This window comes from Prionailurus bengalensis, chromosome E1, assembly GCF_016509475.1.
Source record: "Prionailurus bengalensis isolate Pbe53 chromosome E1, Fcat_Pben_1.1_paternal_pri, whole genome shotgun sequence".
Taxonomy (NCBI): domain Eukaryota; kingdom Metazoa; phylum Chordata; class Mammalia; order Carnivora; family Felidae; genus Prionailurus; species Prionailurus bengalensis.
The window spans coordinates 37371622-37391609 of record NC_057347.1 but is presented as its reverse complement, the minus strand read 5'-3'; the positions used below and the strand labels follow the sequence as shown (position 1 = coordinate 37391609).

Below are 19988 nucleotides of genomic sequence, written 5' to 3'. Positions count from 1 at the left end.
GAGAGAGAGAGAGAGAGAGAGAGAGAGCATGAGCTGGGGAGGGGCAGAGAGAGAGGGGGACAGAGGGTCCCAAGCAGCCGGATATGGGGCTTGAACTCACCAACCATGAGATCATGACCTGAGTGGAAATCCGACTCTCAACTGACTGAGTGTCCTGAGTGAGGGCCAACTCTGATGTACATTCTTTTTGTCAGGGATTTAAAAAGCAAACAGAAATAGAGCCAAGGGTGGAGAAACTGAGGCTATCTGACTGTTGCCAAGCTGCTGAGACTTCTAATCCTCTCAGCTACTCTACCGGGCTGGTTCCCGCTGAGCCCTCACTCATTTTTCTAGATGAGAGGTCAAGGCAGCAACATTGCTAAGTCAATTCCAGCATGCCAGCTCCAGAACACTGTAACCTTTAAAGACTTGGGATTCCATGAGAAATGTTGCAGCAGCATTCCAGAGACCTACGCATCAGACACAGACATATGCATTCTCGCCTGCAGCACAGGGTGTTGGTGTTCCTGCTTAACTCATCTTCTTGTGAGACTCTGGTGGCTAATCTCTCCTAAAAGTACAGTCAGAAAGGCTCATCTCAGTATGAAGATCAGCAACAAAGGGCTTGGGTTTAGTCCTGTAGTTGTCAGTCACTCGGGATTGGTAATTAATCCTGGAGTAGTGGCTGGGGAAAAGGAAGCAGAAGTACTGAAGACAAAAAAAAAAAAAGCTGGGAGGAGCTAGAAAAGAAAGACGGTAGGTGGAAATGTATGACTTTTTCAACTTCCTGATGGAAAGATACCAAAAGAAATAAAACTCCTTCTGACTCTGAGGACCCTTCTTTGGCCATATCTGGATGTATATATAATAATGTCAAATTGCCACCAAATATATATAAAGTTGACCCTTGAAAAACACAGGTTTGAACTGTGAGGGCCCACTTATACATGGATTTTTTCCCCCATAAACACAGTATTGTAAATGTATTTTCTCTTCCTTATGATTTTCTTAAAACATTTTCCTTTCTTCAGCTTTACTGTAAGAATACAGTATGTAATACATATATAACATACACATTACATGTTAATTGGGGTGTCTGGGTGGCTCAGTTGGTTAAGCATTTGACTCTTGGTTTCAACTCAGGTCATGATCTCACAGTTCATGAGTTCGAGCCCTACATCAGGATTTGTGCTGCCAGTGTGGATTGTGCTAACAGCTCAGGATTTTTTTCTCTCCTCCTCTCTCTCTCTGCCCCTTCCCCACTCATTCTCTCTCCCTCTCTCTCTCTCTTAAAATAAATACATTAATTAAAAAAAAAAACACAGGGGCACCTGGGTGGCTCAGTCAGTTAAGCATCTGCCTTTTGACCTGGGCTTCAGGTCATGATCTCCTGGTTTGTGAGCTGGAGCCCCACATCAGGCTTTGCACTGTTGGTGTGGAGCCTGCTTGGGATTCAGTCTCTTCTTCTCCCTGGTCCTCCCCTGCTTATACATGCTCTGTCTCTCAAAATAAATAAACTTAAACACACACACACACACACACACACACACACACACACACACACACCTGGATGGCTCAGTTGGTTGAGCAGTCGACTTTGGCTCAGGTCATGATCTCGTGGTTCTTGAGTTTGAGCCCCGCAGTGGCCTCTGCGTTGACCATGCAGAGCCTGCTTAGGATTCTCTCTCTCTCCCTTGCCCTCTGCCCCTCCCCAACTTGTGCTATTTCTATCAAAATAAATAAACTTAAATACACACACACACACACACACACACACACACACACACACTACACGTTAATTGACTGATATCAGTAAGGCTTCCAGTCAACAGTAGGCTATTAGTAGCTAAGTCAGAGTCAAAGAGTTACATGCACTTTCAACTGCACAGGGGTCTGTGCCTCAATCCCTGCCTTTTGCAAAGTTCAGCTGTATTTATATACACATGCAAACATACACACCACCTGTTATAGGTAGTATCCATTGGTATAGTATACATTTAAAAGCATATGGAATTAATCTGCTTTCCTTTCATGAAAAACACAGGATGGGTAGATGTACTCCCCACTTTTCCAACAGTCATTCCAACAGCCATTTTACGTTACAAAGAGTCAAAGCTGGGATCTCATGGCATCCAAGCTCCCATGGATTGCTCTCTTTCTTTTTGTGTTCCTGGTGCTTGGAACCCCCTCACTACCTTCTGCAGGTTAAGACTCATAATAGCGAAATTAGAATTATAATTTCCATGCTTGAAAGTGACATTGAAGGCTTTAATTTCTACGTCAGGGAGGTTACATATTAGTAGTTATGCTTAGTTTCGATCTAATATAGTGGGTTTTGTAATGGTCTCCCAAAGTCTTCCACATCTTTCTCTTCCCCTTTCAATGTTCCACAGCCAGGATGTGTTTCCCTCCTCCCTGAATATTTTGGCTTCCTGTCCCAACTCCTTTATATTATCTTTGCTTTAAAACATGTTTTCCAATGATTTACGTTTGTTCGACATATCATTTCTCCCAGCTCTTTATCTAGCATTCCTGCTATGAAGACCATACTGACATTAAGAACATGATAGACTTCTTTTAGAAATTCCTAACCCACAGGTAACATAATATTTTTCTTCGAGAAAAGCATTCATCATGCACTTGTCTCCTTTCCAAATGGGGAAACTGAAGCAGGGAAATTGTAAGACTTGTTCCAGGCCATAGACAAAGTCAGCGGTAAGATTGGGACTTATGTCCTCAGACTCAGGCTAGTGCCTAAAATCTAAGGACAAAAATGTCTTAGAATGACTTCATTTATTTATTTTTTGAGGTTTATGTACTTATTTGAGTAATCTCTACATCCAATGTGGGGCTTAAACTCAAGACCCCAAGATCAAGAGTTGCATACTCTACTGACTGAGCCAGCCAAGAGCCCCTAGAATAACTTTGGTGTTTTTTTTCTTTCTTTCTTTCTTTCTTTCTTTCTTTCTTTCTTTCTTTCTTTCTTTCTTTCTTTCTTTCTTTCTTTCTTTCTTTAAGTTTATTTATTTTGATAGAGAGAGGGAGAACAAGTGCAGGAGGGGCAGAGAGAGGGGGGGACAGAGGATCTGAAGCAGGCTCCCTGCCGATAGTAGAGTCCAATGCGGGGTTCTAAGTCTTGAGCTGTGAGATTGTGACCTGAGCCAAAGTCAGAGGCTTAACCAACTGAGCCACCCAGATGCCCCTACGTTTTTCTTTCTTAACTTTTTACTGAAGTATACAATTTGCATGGGTTTTGAAATTTAGATTTTCATGCATCTATTTGACAGACCTGGAGCAGTTATTGTCTGCTGCTAAGGTTCCTATTACAGATGTAAGAAAAAAATTGTCCTCACCCTTTCTGTCTAATTGTGGCAGCCACGATTGAATGGGGGAATGGGGGGGGGATTTAGATTTTCAAGGGCTTCCTTAAACAGAAGCCTAGAGATCTGCTAGAAGTAAGGCTAATGACCTTGAGACATTACTGAATCTCCCCCCCCCCCACCCCGCCCCATTCCTTCTGAAGCATCGTGGAGAGAAATGAATTTCCAAGAGCCCACGTGTTCTTCATTTTAGTTATTCCAGAGAGGCCTGCCTGGAGCATATTAGATTGTTAGCCAGTCTTATTTATGAGAACTGTATGCCCATACCCCAATTCAATCTTCCATTCCCCAATCCCAATTTATAGGTAGTGAGTATGGCTTCACTCCTGACTTGCTACATTGGAACTTCCTGGGTCATGGGACTACGGAGAGGGCCAGGTAAGATTCTCTCCTTTTCCCTCAGCAGGGTCACAATTACTGCTACTATGAAGTCTATGGCCCTGGTGATTTTTTTTTTTAATTGCTTCTGTGATTTTATTAAAAAAAAATGTTGCTTCTAGTCTTAGGTTCACATACTTTCTCTATAGGGCATACGTCTTGTACAAAAAGGAAAGGCTACAGACTGGATAAAATATTCTCTCTTGATCAATCGGTTAGTTGGGTCAATAACAATTGAGATGTATTTGTTCAGGGCTCAATACCTACAGTTATGAAGGAATTAGAAGTACATCTTGAAAAGATATCCATATAAACAAATTAAAAATATAATTACAGAACAACAGACGAAATACAAACAAATCAGCAAAAGCCAGTACTTGGGAGCTGACAGGAAAGGGGTTAGAGTTGAGTGGAGTTAGTCAATGAGAACTTTCTGGAAAAGGTGAGGTTTGAAGGAAGAAGCATGGGTTGGGCAAAAGAGGATAAGGAGGTCTTTCCAGCAATAACGCATGGCAATGGTAGAGAGGAGAGAATGAGCGAACTATAAGGGCCAAATAGTAAACAGGTTAGCTTGCTAAGGCTGGAGAATCTATGTTACAGGGTGAGAAAAAACAAATCTAAGGACAGTTCATGGAGAGCCTTAAATGGTTGTAAATCAAGTTATCTTTAACAGACAAGAGGGAGTTTTATGGGTACTCACATAATGAGAATAACTTTTTAAGAAGCAGAGATACAGACGGACTGGAATAAAACAAAACTGAAGAGTTAGAAAAATAGGGAAGCTGCCGCAAAATTTTTCAGGAGAGAAATAAAAATGGCTGTGTTCTGCTGCCAATTCTGCCATTTATTAGCTGTATGACAAGTCACTGAATCTATGTGTGTCTGTTTTCTCATCTGTAAAATGGGAAAAATGGGGTCCACCTAAACAGGCTGTTGAAAGGATTAAACGAATTAATATGTGAAAAGTGTGTAGTAAGCGTTCAATACATTATTATTCAGTTACTAGTTAGATTATTAGCATATAACTAAGTTATTACTACTATTATATCTATGACCTAGAAGTGGTCATAGTGGTAATAGAGAAGTTATTACTACTATTATATCTATGACCTAGAGTGGTCATTTGTTCTCTGATGTGCTACTAGAAAGTTTAAAGTTACTTAGTTGGCTCCAATATATTTCCATTGTACAGTGCTGGTCCGTATGTCATTCAGCATTTGAGTTTGGAAATCAAGGGGTACTACATGAGACGCTTCTATAAAGGAATATGGGGATTATGGATGAATCTCTTTGTCCTTGACACTTTAAAAATACATATTTATATATATGTATAAATACATATTTATATATGATTAATATACATTTCTATTAAAATATATATAACCCCAATTTGTGAGATATCTACAGAACTACTATCTACGGAGGGAACCACAGCTAGTTTAACTTTAAAGAGGACACAACTGGCAAAGGGTCTTTTAGTTTAAAAAAGAAGAAACAAAGATGAAAACGGAAAAAAGATGAAAAACATATCTTACTGTGAACATTAAATCACGGAAACGAAAATCTTCCTAACTTTTGAAATCACTCCCTCAAAGGTCCAAATGGCATTGGTTTAAGTAACCTGGATTATTAAAAGTTTTCTGGCAATTTTTTTTTTTTTCATAATCATCCCTTCAAGTTGCTGTTTAAAATAACAGCAATAAGTACTGCCAAATAGCCTCCAGTCAGGGCTTTCCGCTGATCTGGAGGTAAAAATCCAGTTTGGGGTTTTGCTCTGAATTGATACTTTAACATTTTACCCTGATGTACCAGCCAATTGCACAGACTTCAACTTCCAAATGTAGCTGGGGGTGGGGTGTGTGTGTGGGGGGGTCCTCACGCGGCTTTCCCTCCGCTTCTCCAACCCTTCTGGGCTCCTTTCGGCTCGCGACGATCCGGCTTTCCCCAGTGGCGCCGACAGGTGCAGCGCGGGGAGCCGCCTTCCGCCCCCAGCACGCGCCCGCGACCCCGCACCCTCCCGCGCAGCCGGCCGCGCCCTCGCCGCTCCGCCCCCTGCCCCGGCGCGCGCGCGCACAGCGGCGGGGGCGCGCCCGGCCGGCGGGGCCGCGCACGCAGCTGCCGCCGCCGCCGCCGCCTCCTTCCCTCCCTGCAGGCCCTCCTCCCCTGCCCTCCCCTCCGCCCCCTTCCCCGTAGGCAGCCCGCCCGCCCGCCCGCACTGCCTCCCTCCCGGCCGCGAGCGCTCCGGCTGGGTCTCTCCCCCGCCCCCCCCTACCCCAGGCTCCCCGGTCGCTCTCCTCAGGCGGTCGCCCGCGCTCGGTGGATGTGGCTGGCAGCCGCCGCCCCCTCCCTCGCTCGCCGCCTGCTCTTCCTCGGCCCTCCGCCTCCTCCCCTCCTCCTTCTCCTCCTCAGCCGCTCCTCTCGCCGCCGCCTCCACAGCCTGGGCCGCGCCGCGATGCCGGAGAAGAGGCCCTTCGAGCGGCTGCCTGCCGATGTCTCCCCCATCAACTACAGCCTTTGCCTCAAGCCCGACTTGCTGGACTTCACCTTCGAGGGCAAGCTGGAGGCCGCCGCCCAGGTACGGCGACCCTCGGGCGCCGGGGGCGAGCTGCGGGGCAAGCAGTTAGGCCGCGGGCTGGGCTGGGGGCCCGGCCGGGAGGGCGGGCAGGCCGGCGGGCCTGGGCGCTGCGGGCCTGGGGCTGGCGAGGCCGGCTCGGGGAGCGGCGCGCCCCTCTGGGGCGGCCGCGGGGCGCCCCGGCCGATGTGCTCTGCCCTGCTGGGCTGGGGCCCCGGGCCGCGCTGCGGGGAGCGCCGAGGGAGCTGGCGGGCCCTGCCCGAGCGCCCGCACCCCCCCCCTCCCCACCCCTGCCCCGGGCGAGCACACCTGTGCCGGGCTTCCCCCCGACCCCAGGCCCTTCCGGGCTCGGTAGTGTTCTGGGCGAGGCTGGAGGCTGTTGGGGGAGGCCAGAGGGGTCATGGGAGTCCACGCTCCGTCTCACCCTCCTGACTCAGTTCTTTTCTCTGGTTCTCCCTACGCCCCACGGAGGACACATTGGAAGGGGCGGTCATCTGAGACTCCGACCGCCGCGCGTTAGCGTGGACGGGAGATTCTAGAAGGGGGGGAGAGGGTGAGAAGGAGAATGCTAATCCCGGGCAGCCTTGCTGAGTTCTCCCCGCCTGCTCCGGCCCAGGGGCTGGGTTTCCAAGATGATCCGCCCCCTCCCCCTTCCCCTCAAGTGACAGTGCAGCAGTGACTTTGTTCTCTCCTAACCTCTAGAGAAGCTGAAGGAGGACCCCATCTCCGCTTTTCCTCCCGTCTTCCTAGCTTTGCAGGCTGTGAAGCAGGTGGATTTATTGTTACCGCGATGGTTGCTTAGCAGTAACAGTCCTCTGAAAGAAGCTGTTAGTTTTAGCATACCACTGTTGAAAATATTCCATTACTCTTCATTGCAGTTTTTGGTGAATCATACCCCCCGCCCCCCCCACATTATCTTAAGTATTGTTTGATCTTGGAGACTTTTAGTACCGATGCCCTCCAAAGGTCCCGAACAATAGACATTTGTGATATACCATGTTTTATGATGTGTTATGTGAAGTCTGCGGTGAGAAATGGGAACCGTTTAGCAGTTATCTTTAAAAAGAATGATGGCAAATATATTGTTTCAGTTCTTTCTCTACTGCAGTCAGAGAGGGAAAACCAGTAGGCCTCAAGCTTGAAGAACAGGGTGTATATCGCAGCGAAATGAAAGGAATGTATGGTGCTGGAATGAATTGAAAGTTTGAAGTTGTCTTTGAAAGCCGAGTACTCACATTGAAAATACGTCTAAAAGTGTAGAATTAAAAAGTATAGTGTCACGTATGAAGTGCTTGTGGGAAAGCACGAGGGCTCTAGGGTCTGGCTGTTTCAAAAGGCAAAGCTTAACCCGTTTGAAAGTCAGGTGATTTAAAAAAATTTCCACTAAGAATATGAATCAGAATGAGTGTATCTTCAGTCTAAATTAGGATTTGAGAGGGTTATTTGGGAGACTGTTTGTTTAAGCCAAGTGACTAGAGTGTTTGATATATATTGGCAGGGGGCAGATGGGAGGGATTGTAAACAGTAGTGTGTCTTGTGACTTGGCAAACCTGGGGGAAGAAGGACCTATGATGAATGAGTTCGCATTATGTGAAAAGACTGAGTTAGATTTAAAAAATCATTTGTTTCCTTACCTCGTTAGTTGGCAACGTGGGTTCCGAGTTTTGAGAGGTATGCATGTTTAAGGGAATTTTTCAGAAAAAGACTATCTAAATAAAGATTTTTCAGTGATTGTTAGGAAGTGAAGTGACAGTTCTGTTTAAGTGTTGGGACAGAACAAGATGCAGTGACATGCTTCTCCTTACCGCCTTTCTACTTGCTTTTCCAAAGTGGTGAAAACTATGTGGAAGACTGCTTTGGGCCATTGAGGGAGCACATGGTAACGTACTAGATATTAATGGGGAATTGTTAATTTGATACAAGGAAGTAAATGGATCTTTGTTCGTAACAGGAGCTTTTCAAAGCAATTCTTTCCGAAATTCTTTGCAGGTTAGGTGGTAACATGAATGAAAGATGGTATGATAGTGACTTGTAACAGGTTTGATTAAAGAATGATTGGACTTTTTAATTGCACACATTGCCACCTTTGGAAGAGGAAAGGAGTTAATGTTGGTAAAAAGTTAGCATTAGTAGTAAAAAGCACATAGTCATGTTTTTGAGATACATGGTTTAGAGCAACAATTGTGGCGTTAGATGGTATCTTATTGTGGAGATCTAAAAATGTGGACAAGATTATTATATCTCTAGAAATCTAGATTTATAACTGGTATTGGGTCAGTTTCCTAACAGTTGGGATCATATTACACAAAGTATGCAAGTTGCTTGGTTGCTTTAGTTGCAAAATTTTATGATAAGCTCAGAGTATTTGTACAGGTTACATATTAGAAGTTTAGTGGATTTTTAACCTGGTCTGGGGTGTGGGCTCCTGGGGAAGGTGAAGAAATTAGTCAACGTGCACCAATTTTAAAAGCAGTTGTCTTTTACATAAGTGAGTGTGGTCTAGGTCAGCAGGGTTTTTTTTGCAAATGTGTTATCAAGGGCCTAGAGAAATGGGACATTTCTACTACCACTGCCCCCATCCCCCTTTACATTAGGATACTTGAGAGCTTTTGTAGCTATTTCAAATTCTAATTTCTCTTGCTTTGTGGATAATTAATAAAAAATAGATAAGATGTTTATGTGAGTGGCTGCACTTTCTTGTTACTAGTGTATTGTGGTTTATACAGTAATTGGGCTTTCTCTTATGGAAATAGTTAACCTGTGCCAAAGAAATTAACTTCATCCTTCAAGGCCAGAAGTCAGGATATAGTAGACAATCCTTGGTCTTTGCCAACAAAATACTCATGTTGGTGATGACTAAATTGGCACTTAGCGGAGAGTTACAGATATAGTAGTTTGTTTGGCAGGCTAAAACCTGGCACCTAAATGGATGTTATTGTCAACCCTGTGTTATGGAATTTTATGCCCAAATTTTGCATATTTTCTTTAAATTTTTTAATGTTTATTTATTTTTGAGAGAGAGAGAGAGAGAGAGAGAGAGAGAGAGAGAGAGGCAGAATGTGAGCAGGGGAGAGGCAAAGGGAGAGGGAGACACAGAATCCCAAGCAGGCTCCAGGCTCTGAGCTGTCAGCACAGAGCCCTATGCAGGGCTTGAACTCACCAATCAAGAGATCATGACCTGAGCCCGAGTTGGATGCTTAACTGACTGAGCCACCCAGGCGCTCCTGCATATTTTCTATGCAGTTATTTTGGTTGTGTTTTATTACTTAAAAAAGTGATAAAATTAATAATTTGTGCAGCATTGTGTGGAATCACTAAATGATCTTAAGAAATTAAATTGGAAAGATTGGTAATAAGGAACTGAAGTTGTTCAGATTTTATTTCTTGAATTATATGTATGAAGAAACACCTAAATATAAGCAGCTTTTATATGTTAAGCTTTATCTACTATCATCTGGCAATGAATTTTGCAGTGAATTTTCCGGATAAATGAAGTTTACCCTTTGAGGCACTTTACACTTAAAAAAAATATTTACTGATTTGGATGGAAATATGCCAAAAATGTATTTTTTTTAAAACTCTAGTTCCTTATAATCTAGGTTTGTTGCTTTCCTCTTTTTTTAAATACTGGACATTGTTCTGAACATCTGTCACTGATACTTGTAACCACAGATTTACCCAATTATTACTATAATTTGCTACTTTCATATCTATAAAGTCTTTTTGTTTGTTTTTGTTACTGTTAGGTTATTACTTCTTGCTGCTTCTGGTGCCTGGTTGTTGCCGATTGTGCAATTTCTTCCCTCTTCTATTTTATTGAACTTGATCTGAAGAGGTCTAACTAACCAGATAAACAGGCTTTTGTGAGTTTAAAAAGAAATTTCTAAGTGAGAGTTTGATGGACTCTTCTGAGTGAAGGGTATGAGCTTTATTGTATGGACTTTGTATCATCTATTCTGGCTTCTATACAGGCTCTTTTTTTTTTTTTTTAAACTTCCTGGTTCTGGATAATTGGTGTTGTCCAATACAACCTGGCCACATGTGATCTTGAGCAGTAAATTATCTATGCAACTTCTCCGAACTTTGCTACATAAATGAGCCTATTCTTATTGGAAGGTAAATCCTACTCTAATCTGTATGTGAGTCAGTGGCAAAGGACTGAGTCTTCCTAGGTAGCTGTTTTGTTGCTAACTGGGATTCGTTCTCCAGATCTTGGAGATTCAGTTTTGAACATCATTTAAGTTTGTAGTTCTCAGTTTATTTGGCCACTTGTAATCACTTTAAAATTTTACTTTAAATTAGGAAACATTTTATAAATACAGAAGAGTAACTCACCACTCAGATTGAGCAGATATTAATGCTCCCCCCCCCCCCCCCCCCCCCCCCCCCCCAGCATTTGCTTCAGACTGTGCACAATGTTTTTTAGGAAATAAAAGGTCACAGATACCACTGAAGTCCATTTCCATCTCTTCCCATCCCTACTCTCAGGGGTAACTTCTCTTTTTAGGTAGGTGAGTATTATTCCTATGTGCATATGTAAGTAGCCACCAACTGTTATTTAAACTTTTATTGCATATGTAAGTAGCCACCAACAACACACAGCAGTGTTCTGTACATTAAAAATTTTTACATTAGTGGTAATGGAAAACATTACTACATTTGACTTTCTGCAACTTGTTCTTTTCTTGTCAATGTCTCTCATTAAAAAACTTGGCTCAATTTGTGTTTGCTAATTATTTGCTCCTTATTGTCTTTAGAAATTATAGCCCTATTCTGCAGAAGCAATGATTATTACAGAATTTTAACTATGAAACTGCTTGTGAGGCAAAGTGGCTCAGGCTTCAGACTGATTGGTATTTGAAGTTATTACACTGGAGATTTCCTTTTACTAAAATCTGAGGACTTTGGCAATCAGAAAAAAACCCTCTTGAGTCTTACAGTACCTGGAAGATGTATTTCTGGGTGATTGTAATAAAGACTTATTCAGGAAAAAAAATTATCTCATGTTGCTGCCTTCTTAGCTCATAGGAAACTTCCACTGTAAAAGTGTTACCAGTGGTAACACTGAAAAGCTGTCTTTTCAGTAGAGCTATTAGCGTTTGGTCCAGTTGAAATACAGTCTATATCAAACTTCAAGAAGACATAACCCTAGGTTTGAAACAAGGAAAGGATATATTATTGTTCCATTCTTTAGTAGAATCAAATGGAGAAGTTGAAAATGAGTTTGTTATCCACACAATATATATGCCAACTTCAGCCTTTTGCTTCTATTTTAAGCTTGTAAATTGTGAAGGTCTTAATGCTGAAATTCCTTTGAATTATTACCCATATTTTTAATAGTGGAACACACAGGTAACATTCACTAACATGGTGATGTTAATATGTGAGAAATCACATACTGAATCATCAGGTCAGTGCTACTGTTGGGAAAGCATCAAAAAGAGTAGTGTTATATTGTGGTAGTCAAGCACTTAAGTCCACGGAGATATTTTAAACCTTCGGCAGTATATGTATGCTGATACCCATGGTGCTATATAATAGCACATAGTTTTTAAGTTTTATATCATTCTCCTAGGCACTTTATAAACTGTTAGGTGAATGCTGTTAGATGATATTCAGAGTTAACATTTTTATGATTAGAGTGCATTTAATCTTGGTCTCTGTGTCTTTTTTTTTTGTTTTTTTTTAAGTAAACTCTGTGCCCAACGTGGGGCTTGAACTCACAACCCTGTGATCAAGAGTTCCATGTTCTACCAACTGAGCCAGCTGTGTGCTCCTCTGTGTGTGTGTCTTAATAATAACATCTATTAAGTAATTACTGTGTATCAGGCACTAAGGGCTAAAACAAGCACTTTCCATCCTGTTTAAAATGCATGGTCTGATATGAAGCAGAATATACTGTCTGGTTTTTAAAATTTGAGTAGCTTTCTATTATTAAAATAAGTGTTTTTGTTCCTTTGGTTCTTCCCTGCCACCCTGCAAAAAAAATTAGTAGTTATTCAACAAGCAGCTTATAAACAGGTGGGTTTTCCTTCAACACAGGAGAAATTAGAATGTACTGGTAACTATGTTGTACACTGTGCCTTTCCAAAGTACGCAAGCAGTTTCCCTCAGAATGTTACAGTAGTAGTGAGATAAATGTCATTTGGCATATGTAGTGTTGTACAGGTATCTTGACATTGGCAGATTAACTGCTTGGCTACCATTAAATTCACCAAAGCTGTTGATGGATGAAAATACGGTTGCCTAGATAAAGATTAAGATGCGTAACTGAACTACTGTTGTCATTCTGTTGGCATAAACTTCAAACTCTGGAAGACTTTTATTCATTCAACTTTTTGGAGACACCTCCCTGCCCCTCACCGCAGCCTCATTAAGTGCTTCATTTCTCTGTTTCTGAATTTTTTTAAAGTCACTTTATAAATAGACAAAGATTTGTTTGTTTGTTTTTTTGTTTTTGTTCAGATGTGTTATTAAATGGCCAGTTGGGACACAAAAGTTTTACTGCTGTTTAGGAATGTTCCTGGTGTGGGATTCCAGGGTGGCTCAGGCGGTTAAGAGTCCAAGTCTTGGTTTCGGCTCAGGTCACGATCTCACTGTTCCTGGGATCAAGCCCTGCATCCATCTCCAAGTGGAAAGCAAGGAGCCTGTTTGGGATTCTCTATCTTCCTCTCTCTCTGCTCTTCCCCCCCACCTTGAGAGAAACAGAGAACATGCTCGTTCTCTCTGTCAAAATGAATAAGTAGGGGCACTTGGGTGGCTCACTTGGTTAAACGGTCTGACTTTGGCTCTGGTCATGATCTCATGGCTTGTGAGTTTGAGCCCCACATAGGGCTCCGTTTTGACAGCTCAGAGCCTGGAGTCTGCTTCGGATTCTCTCTCTCTCTACCCATCCTCCCCCCTCTCTCTCAAAAATAAATGAGTATTAAAAAAGGGAACGATATGATCTTGGTGAAGTAAATGGTATGAAGGAATATTACCACTCGCAAAATTTATTATGTATGTGTGTATTTATTTTAAGATTTTATTTTTAATTAGTCTCTACACCCAATGTGGGGCTGGAACTCACGACCCCAGGATCAAGAGTCGCATACTCTGCTGACTGAGCCAGCCAGCTGCCTCTACTACTTGAAAAAATTTTTTAAAGTTCATTAAATGATATTTTTGTTTAGAAACGGACTTATGAAAAGGATTTTTTAAAAACTAAGCTCTATACCCATCGTGGGGCTTGAACTCAGGACCCCAAGAATAAGAGTCTCATATTTTACCAACCGAGCAAGTCAAGCCCCTGGAAAGGATTGTTTTTTTTTTTTTTTTTTAATTTTTTTTTTCAACGTTTATTTATTTTTGGGACAGAGAGAGACAGAGTATGAACCGGGGAGGGGCAGAGAGAGAGTGAGACACAGAATCGGAAACAGGCTGCAGGCTCTGAGCCATCAGCCCAGAGCCTGACGCGGGGCTCGAACTCACAGACCGCGAGATCGTGACCTGGTTGAAGTCGGACGCTTAACCGACTGCGCCACCCAGGCGCCCCCGGAAAGGATTGTTTTTAATGAGCCAAAATAGTTTCATGTTATATATTAGAGATTTTGACAGTGTGTTACAGGCTTAATAACATACTCTCTAATTTAGGTTAGATAATTTTAGCTTGAGATTAATCATGTTTAGTTATTAATAAAATGATTATGGTATAGCTTTTCCCTACAGATATTACACTACTCTCTTGTCCTTACCTGTGGTCTGTTGGTGATCTCAAGGCGCTATTGACCTACACGTGGATTTTGTTTGGACTATGCAGTGTTTTTGCAAATTTTGCATTCATTGCCATTAGTTAAAATTTGAGAGATTGCACATGAAATCTGAAATTTGTGGCTTTTTTTTTTTTTTTTAAGTAATCTCTGTCTCTAATGTGGGGTTTGAACTCAGATCCTGAGATCTAGAGTTTTCATGCTCTACTGGCTGAGCCCGCCAGGCACCCCTGTGGCTTTTCTTTTTTTTTTTTTTTAATTGGAAGATCTGTCACTACTAAGTCTGCTTTTCAGTATAGCAATAATTGGTTGGCTCCAAGAATTGGTTACTTCCACCTTACTTTTACACAGAGCCTTCACTTGGCCTACTGTACTCACCTGCTTGGCTGGCCTCTGTAGACATTTGTTGATGATTTAGGGCATCTGTATATTTATTGCTTTAAATTTAGACTTTTCAAATGTCTGAAAATGAATTTGAGTTTCTGTTTAATGCAACAAGTATGTAAAACCATGGTTACAACCAAATTGAAAAATGGGCAAAGGTTATGAATGGACAATTTGCAGAGGAAAAACAATGGCAAAAAAAAAAAAAGGAAGAAAGAAACTTTTAGGAAAGATGCTTATTAGTGTTACTAGTAATAAGGGAAATTCTAATTAATGCAACAGTGAAATACCATTTAAGACTCATCAGATTGTCAAAAATTTTTAAGTTTTCAGAGGATAATGAAAGTGAAATTTCTTTATTCTTTGCTCATTGGAGTATTAACTGAAAATACTCTAGAGGATAATTGGGTAATTCTTGGTAAAGAAAAAGGTGGATAAGAAAACATGGACCAAGATGTGTATTGTAGCACTATTTTAAATAACAACAAAAAAAATGGAACTAAACTAACTTCCTTTAGGACAGAAATGGATAACTGTGGTTTACTTACAGAATGGAATACCACTAGGCAGAAGTTAAAACTAGTGAGTTAGATCTACATCTGCCTGCATTTACCCATCTCAGAAACAATGTTAAATGAAAAAAGCGGGTTGCAAAGGTTATATACACTTTGATACTATTTGTATAAAGTTAAAAACATTGCTTGCTGGTATTTATATATGTAGCAGAAGTACTATACATACATGAGAAAGAGCTACATTAGCCTTTGGAGAGTGGCTGCAGGGAATGAGGAAGAGAGGATGGGGCTTTCGTTATGTCTGTATTTTATTTTGGGGATCTGAAGCACATAAGACAAAATCTTAAAAAGTTTATTTGGTCTTGATGGTGAGTCATTAGTGTCTGTTACATCCAAAATGTTTCTTTGGTAAGCAAAAAATTTAAGAGTTTTATGAAGTTTTGACATGGTTTATGATATCACTTTTCTTCCTCTATCCTTACAGAAGGTCTTATGATGGGCTTGATGTATAGGTTATAATACATAATTAATTGCAACCTATGAGAAATGTTTCCTGATTTTTTTTTAATTTGAAAAATTGTAATTGTTTTAAATAAAGGTTCAAGTAGAAAAAAATTGCTTTTATTTTGCTCATTGGTCAGATGTTTAAATTCTGTGAAATACTTGTGTTTATTATTGCTTTTAATATAATTTGGAAAGTGTAAGTTGCCTTGGGTTACTTAAAACAACTCATTTATTTTTACCATGGTGATGTATACTCAGTCTAGGTTTTGGTGATGTCTGGGTTTTAAAAAAATTGCCTGTGACATACATTAGGCTAAGGTGAAGATGTACATGTTACTAATCTAGGCTATTTCTGACACTGCTGGTTTTTCTTTTCCCTTTAGGTGAGGCAGGCAACCAATCAGATTGTGATGAATTGTGCTGATATTGACATTATTACAGCTTCATATGCACCAGAGGGAGATGAAGGTAAGAGCTGTTTTCCATTTGATTTGCTGTCTCTCTGTGTGTATGATGTGTGTATGGTGATATATACATTTTCAGATTAAGATATCAGTGTTTGTTACTTTAGAAATAGGAAACATTTTTAGATGTTCATGGGAAATATTTTAATAATCTATATTATGAGATTAAGGAAATGCCACAATTTTAATTCTACTTCAAACATTAACTTATTTTTTGACTCTAGGCAGTTTACATTTTTATAAATGTAAAATATATATAATATAGTAACATGCATATAAAGCCAAAGAGTTATTTTAAAAATAAGTACTTTGAACATGAAAGATTGGTTCATCCAGGCGGCTTAGTTCATATGTGGTTTTCTTAAAAGTTTTTTTTTTCCTTCTTGAGCAATAGATTACAACAGGGATAATAAATCTTACTCGTAATGGAGAGAAAAATATTGGCCTTATGAAATTGAATGTGGAGGTTAGACGCTAGATGATCAAGTTAGTTACAGGGTAAGAATATGTTAAAAAGAAACATTATATAGAACACATGGGAATTCAGTTAGCATCTTTAAAATGAGAACTATTTTAGACCTTGTAATTACAATAAGGATTAAATTGAGTAGTCAGTTTTGGCCTGAAATCCTATTCCCACATAAGCTACATTTTTAAAAAGTTGTCAAGTTTGGCAAAAACTCACAAGTATATTGATACTGGAACTGAAGTGCTTTTTACTTTTTTTTTTTTTTAAGTTTATTTATTTATTTTGAGAGAGAGAGTGGGAGGGAGAGAGAGAATCCCAAGCAGGCTCCAGTCCGTCAGCACAGAGTCCAACACAGTGCTTGAACTCACGAACTGCGAGAGCATGACCTGAGCTGAAACCAAGAGTTGGATGCTTAACCGACTAAGCCACTCAGAAGCCCCATAAAATCTTTTCATTTGATATCCGGGCGCTGGCTGGCTGGCTCAGTTGGGGGAGCATGTGACTCTTGGTCTCAGGGTTGTGAGTTCAAGCCCCATGTTGTGTGTAGAGCTTACTTTAAAAAGAAAAGAAAAAATCTTTTCATTTGATATCAAATAAGTTAGGAATTTGACCCTTTAATTTCCATTTAGTATTGCTCTTTCCCCTCTCCTTTACTCTGAAAAGAAGCATACAAGTAACATTTTATGACCAGGCAGTATTTATTTCGTGAGTTTTTCTTAGATTGTTTTGTCCATAGAAAGATAAAAAAAAAAAAGTATCAGTTGAGCGGATTATTGCCAAGAAGTACTGATGTTTGATTGTACATGAGATCAAACTGCAGTGATTTTAAGTTAGAGGAACAGATCCTTCCAATGGACTTTGAGTGAGTGCCAACATTAAAGCAATTGTTTGGTAAATGAAAGAGGGATGATTTAATTTCTTTACCTGTGAAGAAAAATATAAGCACCTTAGCCACGCATATCAATGCAAACATGCTTTGTTACAGGTAGAGAACATTTAAATTTAATACAGAGTTTTTAAATGGTGCCCAGTAAAATACATGTGCACCCTCCAGCTGGCATGGTTTCAGCTCAGGTTTGTTTTTATCTTCCTCTACTAAAACGCCAGGAAAGAATTCAGAGAACTTAAATGCTTTGAATATGCATAACTGAATGGTGCCAAGCTCATACCAGCCTGAATATCAAGGAAGCAGTGTTTGTGTTCTCACTAAGAGGGTCAGAAGAGAAATGAAAGCTTATAGGAAGTAAGGGGATTTGGAGAGAGATTCAGATAAAATATTAATTTTTTTTAGGTACTTAAAATGTTTTCTTCAAAACTAGCTAAGGTATATTTTTCAACTCATTTCTCCTACAGCAATGGGAAAAACCTAGGGTCATGTGCAAGCACCTCTAATTTAAGGGATAAGAAGAGGGGAAATTATATTAATGTGGTATTTTAAGGTTTCAGTCAGAAACAGATAGATTTGGCCTTCTAGATACATACCCAGCTTAATTTTGCCCTTGGACAGAGTAGCATTTCTTGATTTTTACCTTATGGGCGAGTACAACACATTGCTTCTTTAGAAATTAGTAGTTGGAAATTTGACTGCCAGCTCCTTCTAGGACTGTATGAGTTGGCAGGGGAATATTTGAGTCAATAGGACTCATTTTTTAAACCCAACTAATCTCATCTAGTCCGGTACTTGTTCTTACAGATTGCCTTCTGCAAAACTGATTTACATATCTGTACCCACTAAATCTTGGTGCTTTAAGGTAAAATCAGAAAATCGTTTGAAAGCACAAAATTGTTGCTTCTCTGTGTAAGTTTTTAATTGATGAGAAAAGGCCATCTTATGATATGTGCAGTAACCCAGAAAGACCTATTGGCATGTGTCTCCTTAAACTAAGGCACTGCCTTTTAAACAGAAATAATTTATTTTAAAACCTAATTGAGATCTTTGTAGTATTTAAAAAATGAGAAATCAGTAAGAAAAACGGCTGAAAACTGTTTTTTTACTGTTCTGCACTTCAAGGGTTGGTGAAATCACTAGCACTTAAGCCCCAGTACAAGGAGTGCACCTCCCTACACAGGGCAGGGATTAGTATTGTCATCAGCTTCTGCAAGAGAAATACGAAACTTTTGAGTGCCTGAACTCAGGTCCTGACAGGTAAAGAGTTTTTTAATTTATCGTTAATAGATGGCTTGGGCATAAGCACATGGAGAATGATCACTTGAAAGTTTTGTACCAACTTTTCCCTTAGTGTATACTCTGTCAGGTATGTTTGTGGCATTAGCTGTATAAGGAAACAATTTTCCATTGGCGACATAATATTTCATAGAAGGTTCTAATACATACTTTCAGGCCCACTAGTATCACTTTGGTTTATTTGTAAGGCATGTAAATTTTAACACATTTATTCTTGAAGTAGAATTCTATTTTTCAGTGTGTGCATAAGAGCACATGTATGGGTTTAATGAAAGGAAACAGCTTTTAGTCAGGAATGTGCATAAGAGCACATGTATGGGTTTAATGAAAGGAAACAGTATTTTAGTCAGAAATACTGCCAGATATTAATAATTCAGAACAAAACTATTAACTTGAAAAAAAGGAATGGTTCCTAACACTTGATCATAAGCTTCAATAGGCCTTTATAAGCCTATTAGTAATATATATTCTGTCATACAGTTAAGTGTGGTTGAGGAATAACATTAATAAACTACCATTTCTTTGCAATAGAGTTGTTTTTGTCATCATTCGGAAAATACGTGCATGACCAATTAAGTGCTAGCCCTCAAATCTGGAAAATTGAAAGAGAAGGGAAAATACCCATTTTTAATACAAATACATTGAAATATGATACAGAATTTCATAAGGAAACTTTATTTTATTTTTATTTTTTTAATTTTTTAATGTTTGTTTATTTTTGAGAGAGGGAGAGGGAGCATGAGCAGGGGAGGGGCAGAGAGGGGAGACACAGGCTCTGAGCTCTGTCAGCACAGAGCCCGACGCGGGGCTCAAACCCATGACACATGAGATCATGACCTGAGCTGAAGTCAGACGCTCAACTGACTGAGCCACCCAGGCACCCCCATAAGAAAATTTTAAATAAAGAATCAAAGTATGAGTTTAATTATAAATAACAGTGTAGAGTAGGAGCCTAAAACCAAAGTTACTGTTGGGATTAAGCAAATAATAAAAGATGAATGAATTGGACTGGATATAGGAAAACAAGTGTGTTGGAACAGAGGCCAAACCAAAGAGTGCACGTCTCACGTAAATATTCAAATTTTAAAGAACTTTTCTGGCCAGCAACATTTTTGTGAGCTATATTGATTTCTTTTGAATTTGCAGCCTCCCAGAGAACTTTGGTGTGTTATGCATATTCTTTATCATTTGGACATGAAAATAAGACATGAGCATAGCGGTCTCATTAAAAAGAGCAAAAACCCCGGGGCCCCTGGGTGGCTCAGTCAGTTAAGCATCCGACTTCACCCCAGGTCATGATCTTGAGGTTCACGAGGTGCAGCCCTGCATCAGGCTCTGTGCTGACAGCTCGGAGCCTGGAGCCTGCTTCGGATTCTGTGTCTCCCTCTCTCTCTGCCCCTCCTCTGCTCA

The 19988-nt window shown here is 40.4% G+C and overlaps 1 protein-coding gene across 1 annotated transcript in view; it reads left to right on the top strand.

Moving 5' to 3' along the window:
* The first annotated feature begins 5810 nt into the window (after positions 1-5810).
* The window catches only part of NPEPPS (aminopeptidase puromycin sensitive), a 95335-nt gene continuing 81157 nt past the window's right edge, over positions 5811-19988 (top strand). Inside the window, exons 1-2 of the mRNA XM_043584229.1 lie at positions 5811-6312; positions 15844-15928. Of these exons, the coding sequence (XP_043440164.1) occupies positions 6058-6312; positions 15844-15928 (340 nt within the window). The 5' untranslated portion in view covers positions 5811-6057. The remainder of the gene's footprint in view (positions 6313-15843; positions 15929-19988) is intronic.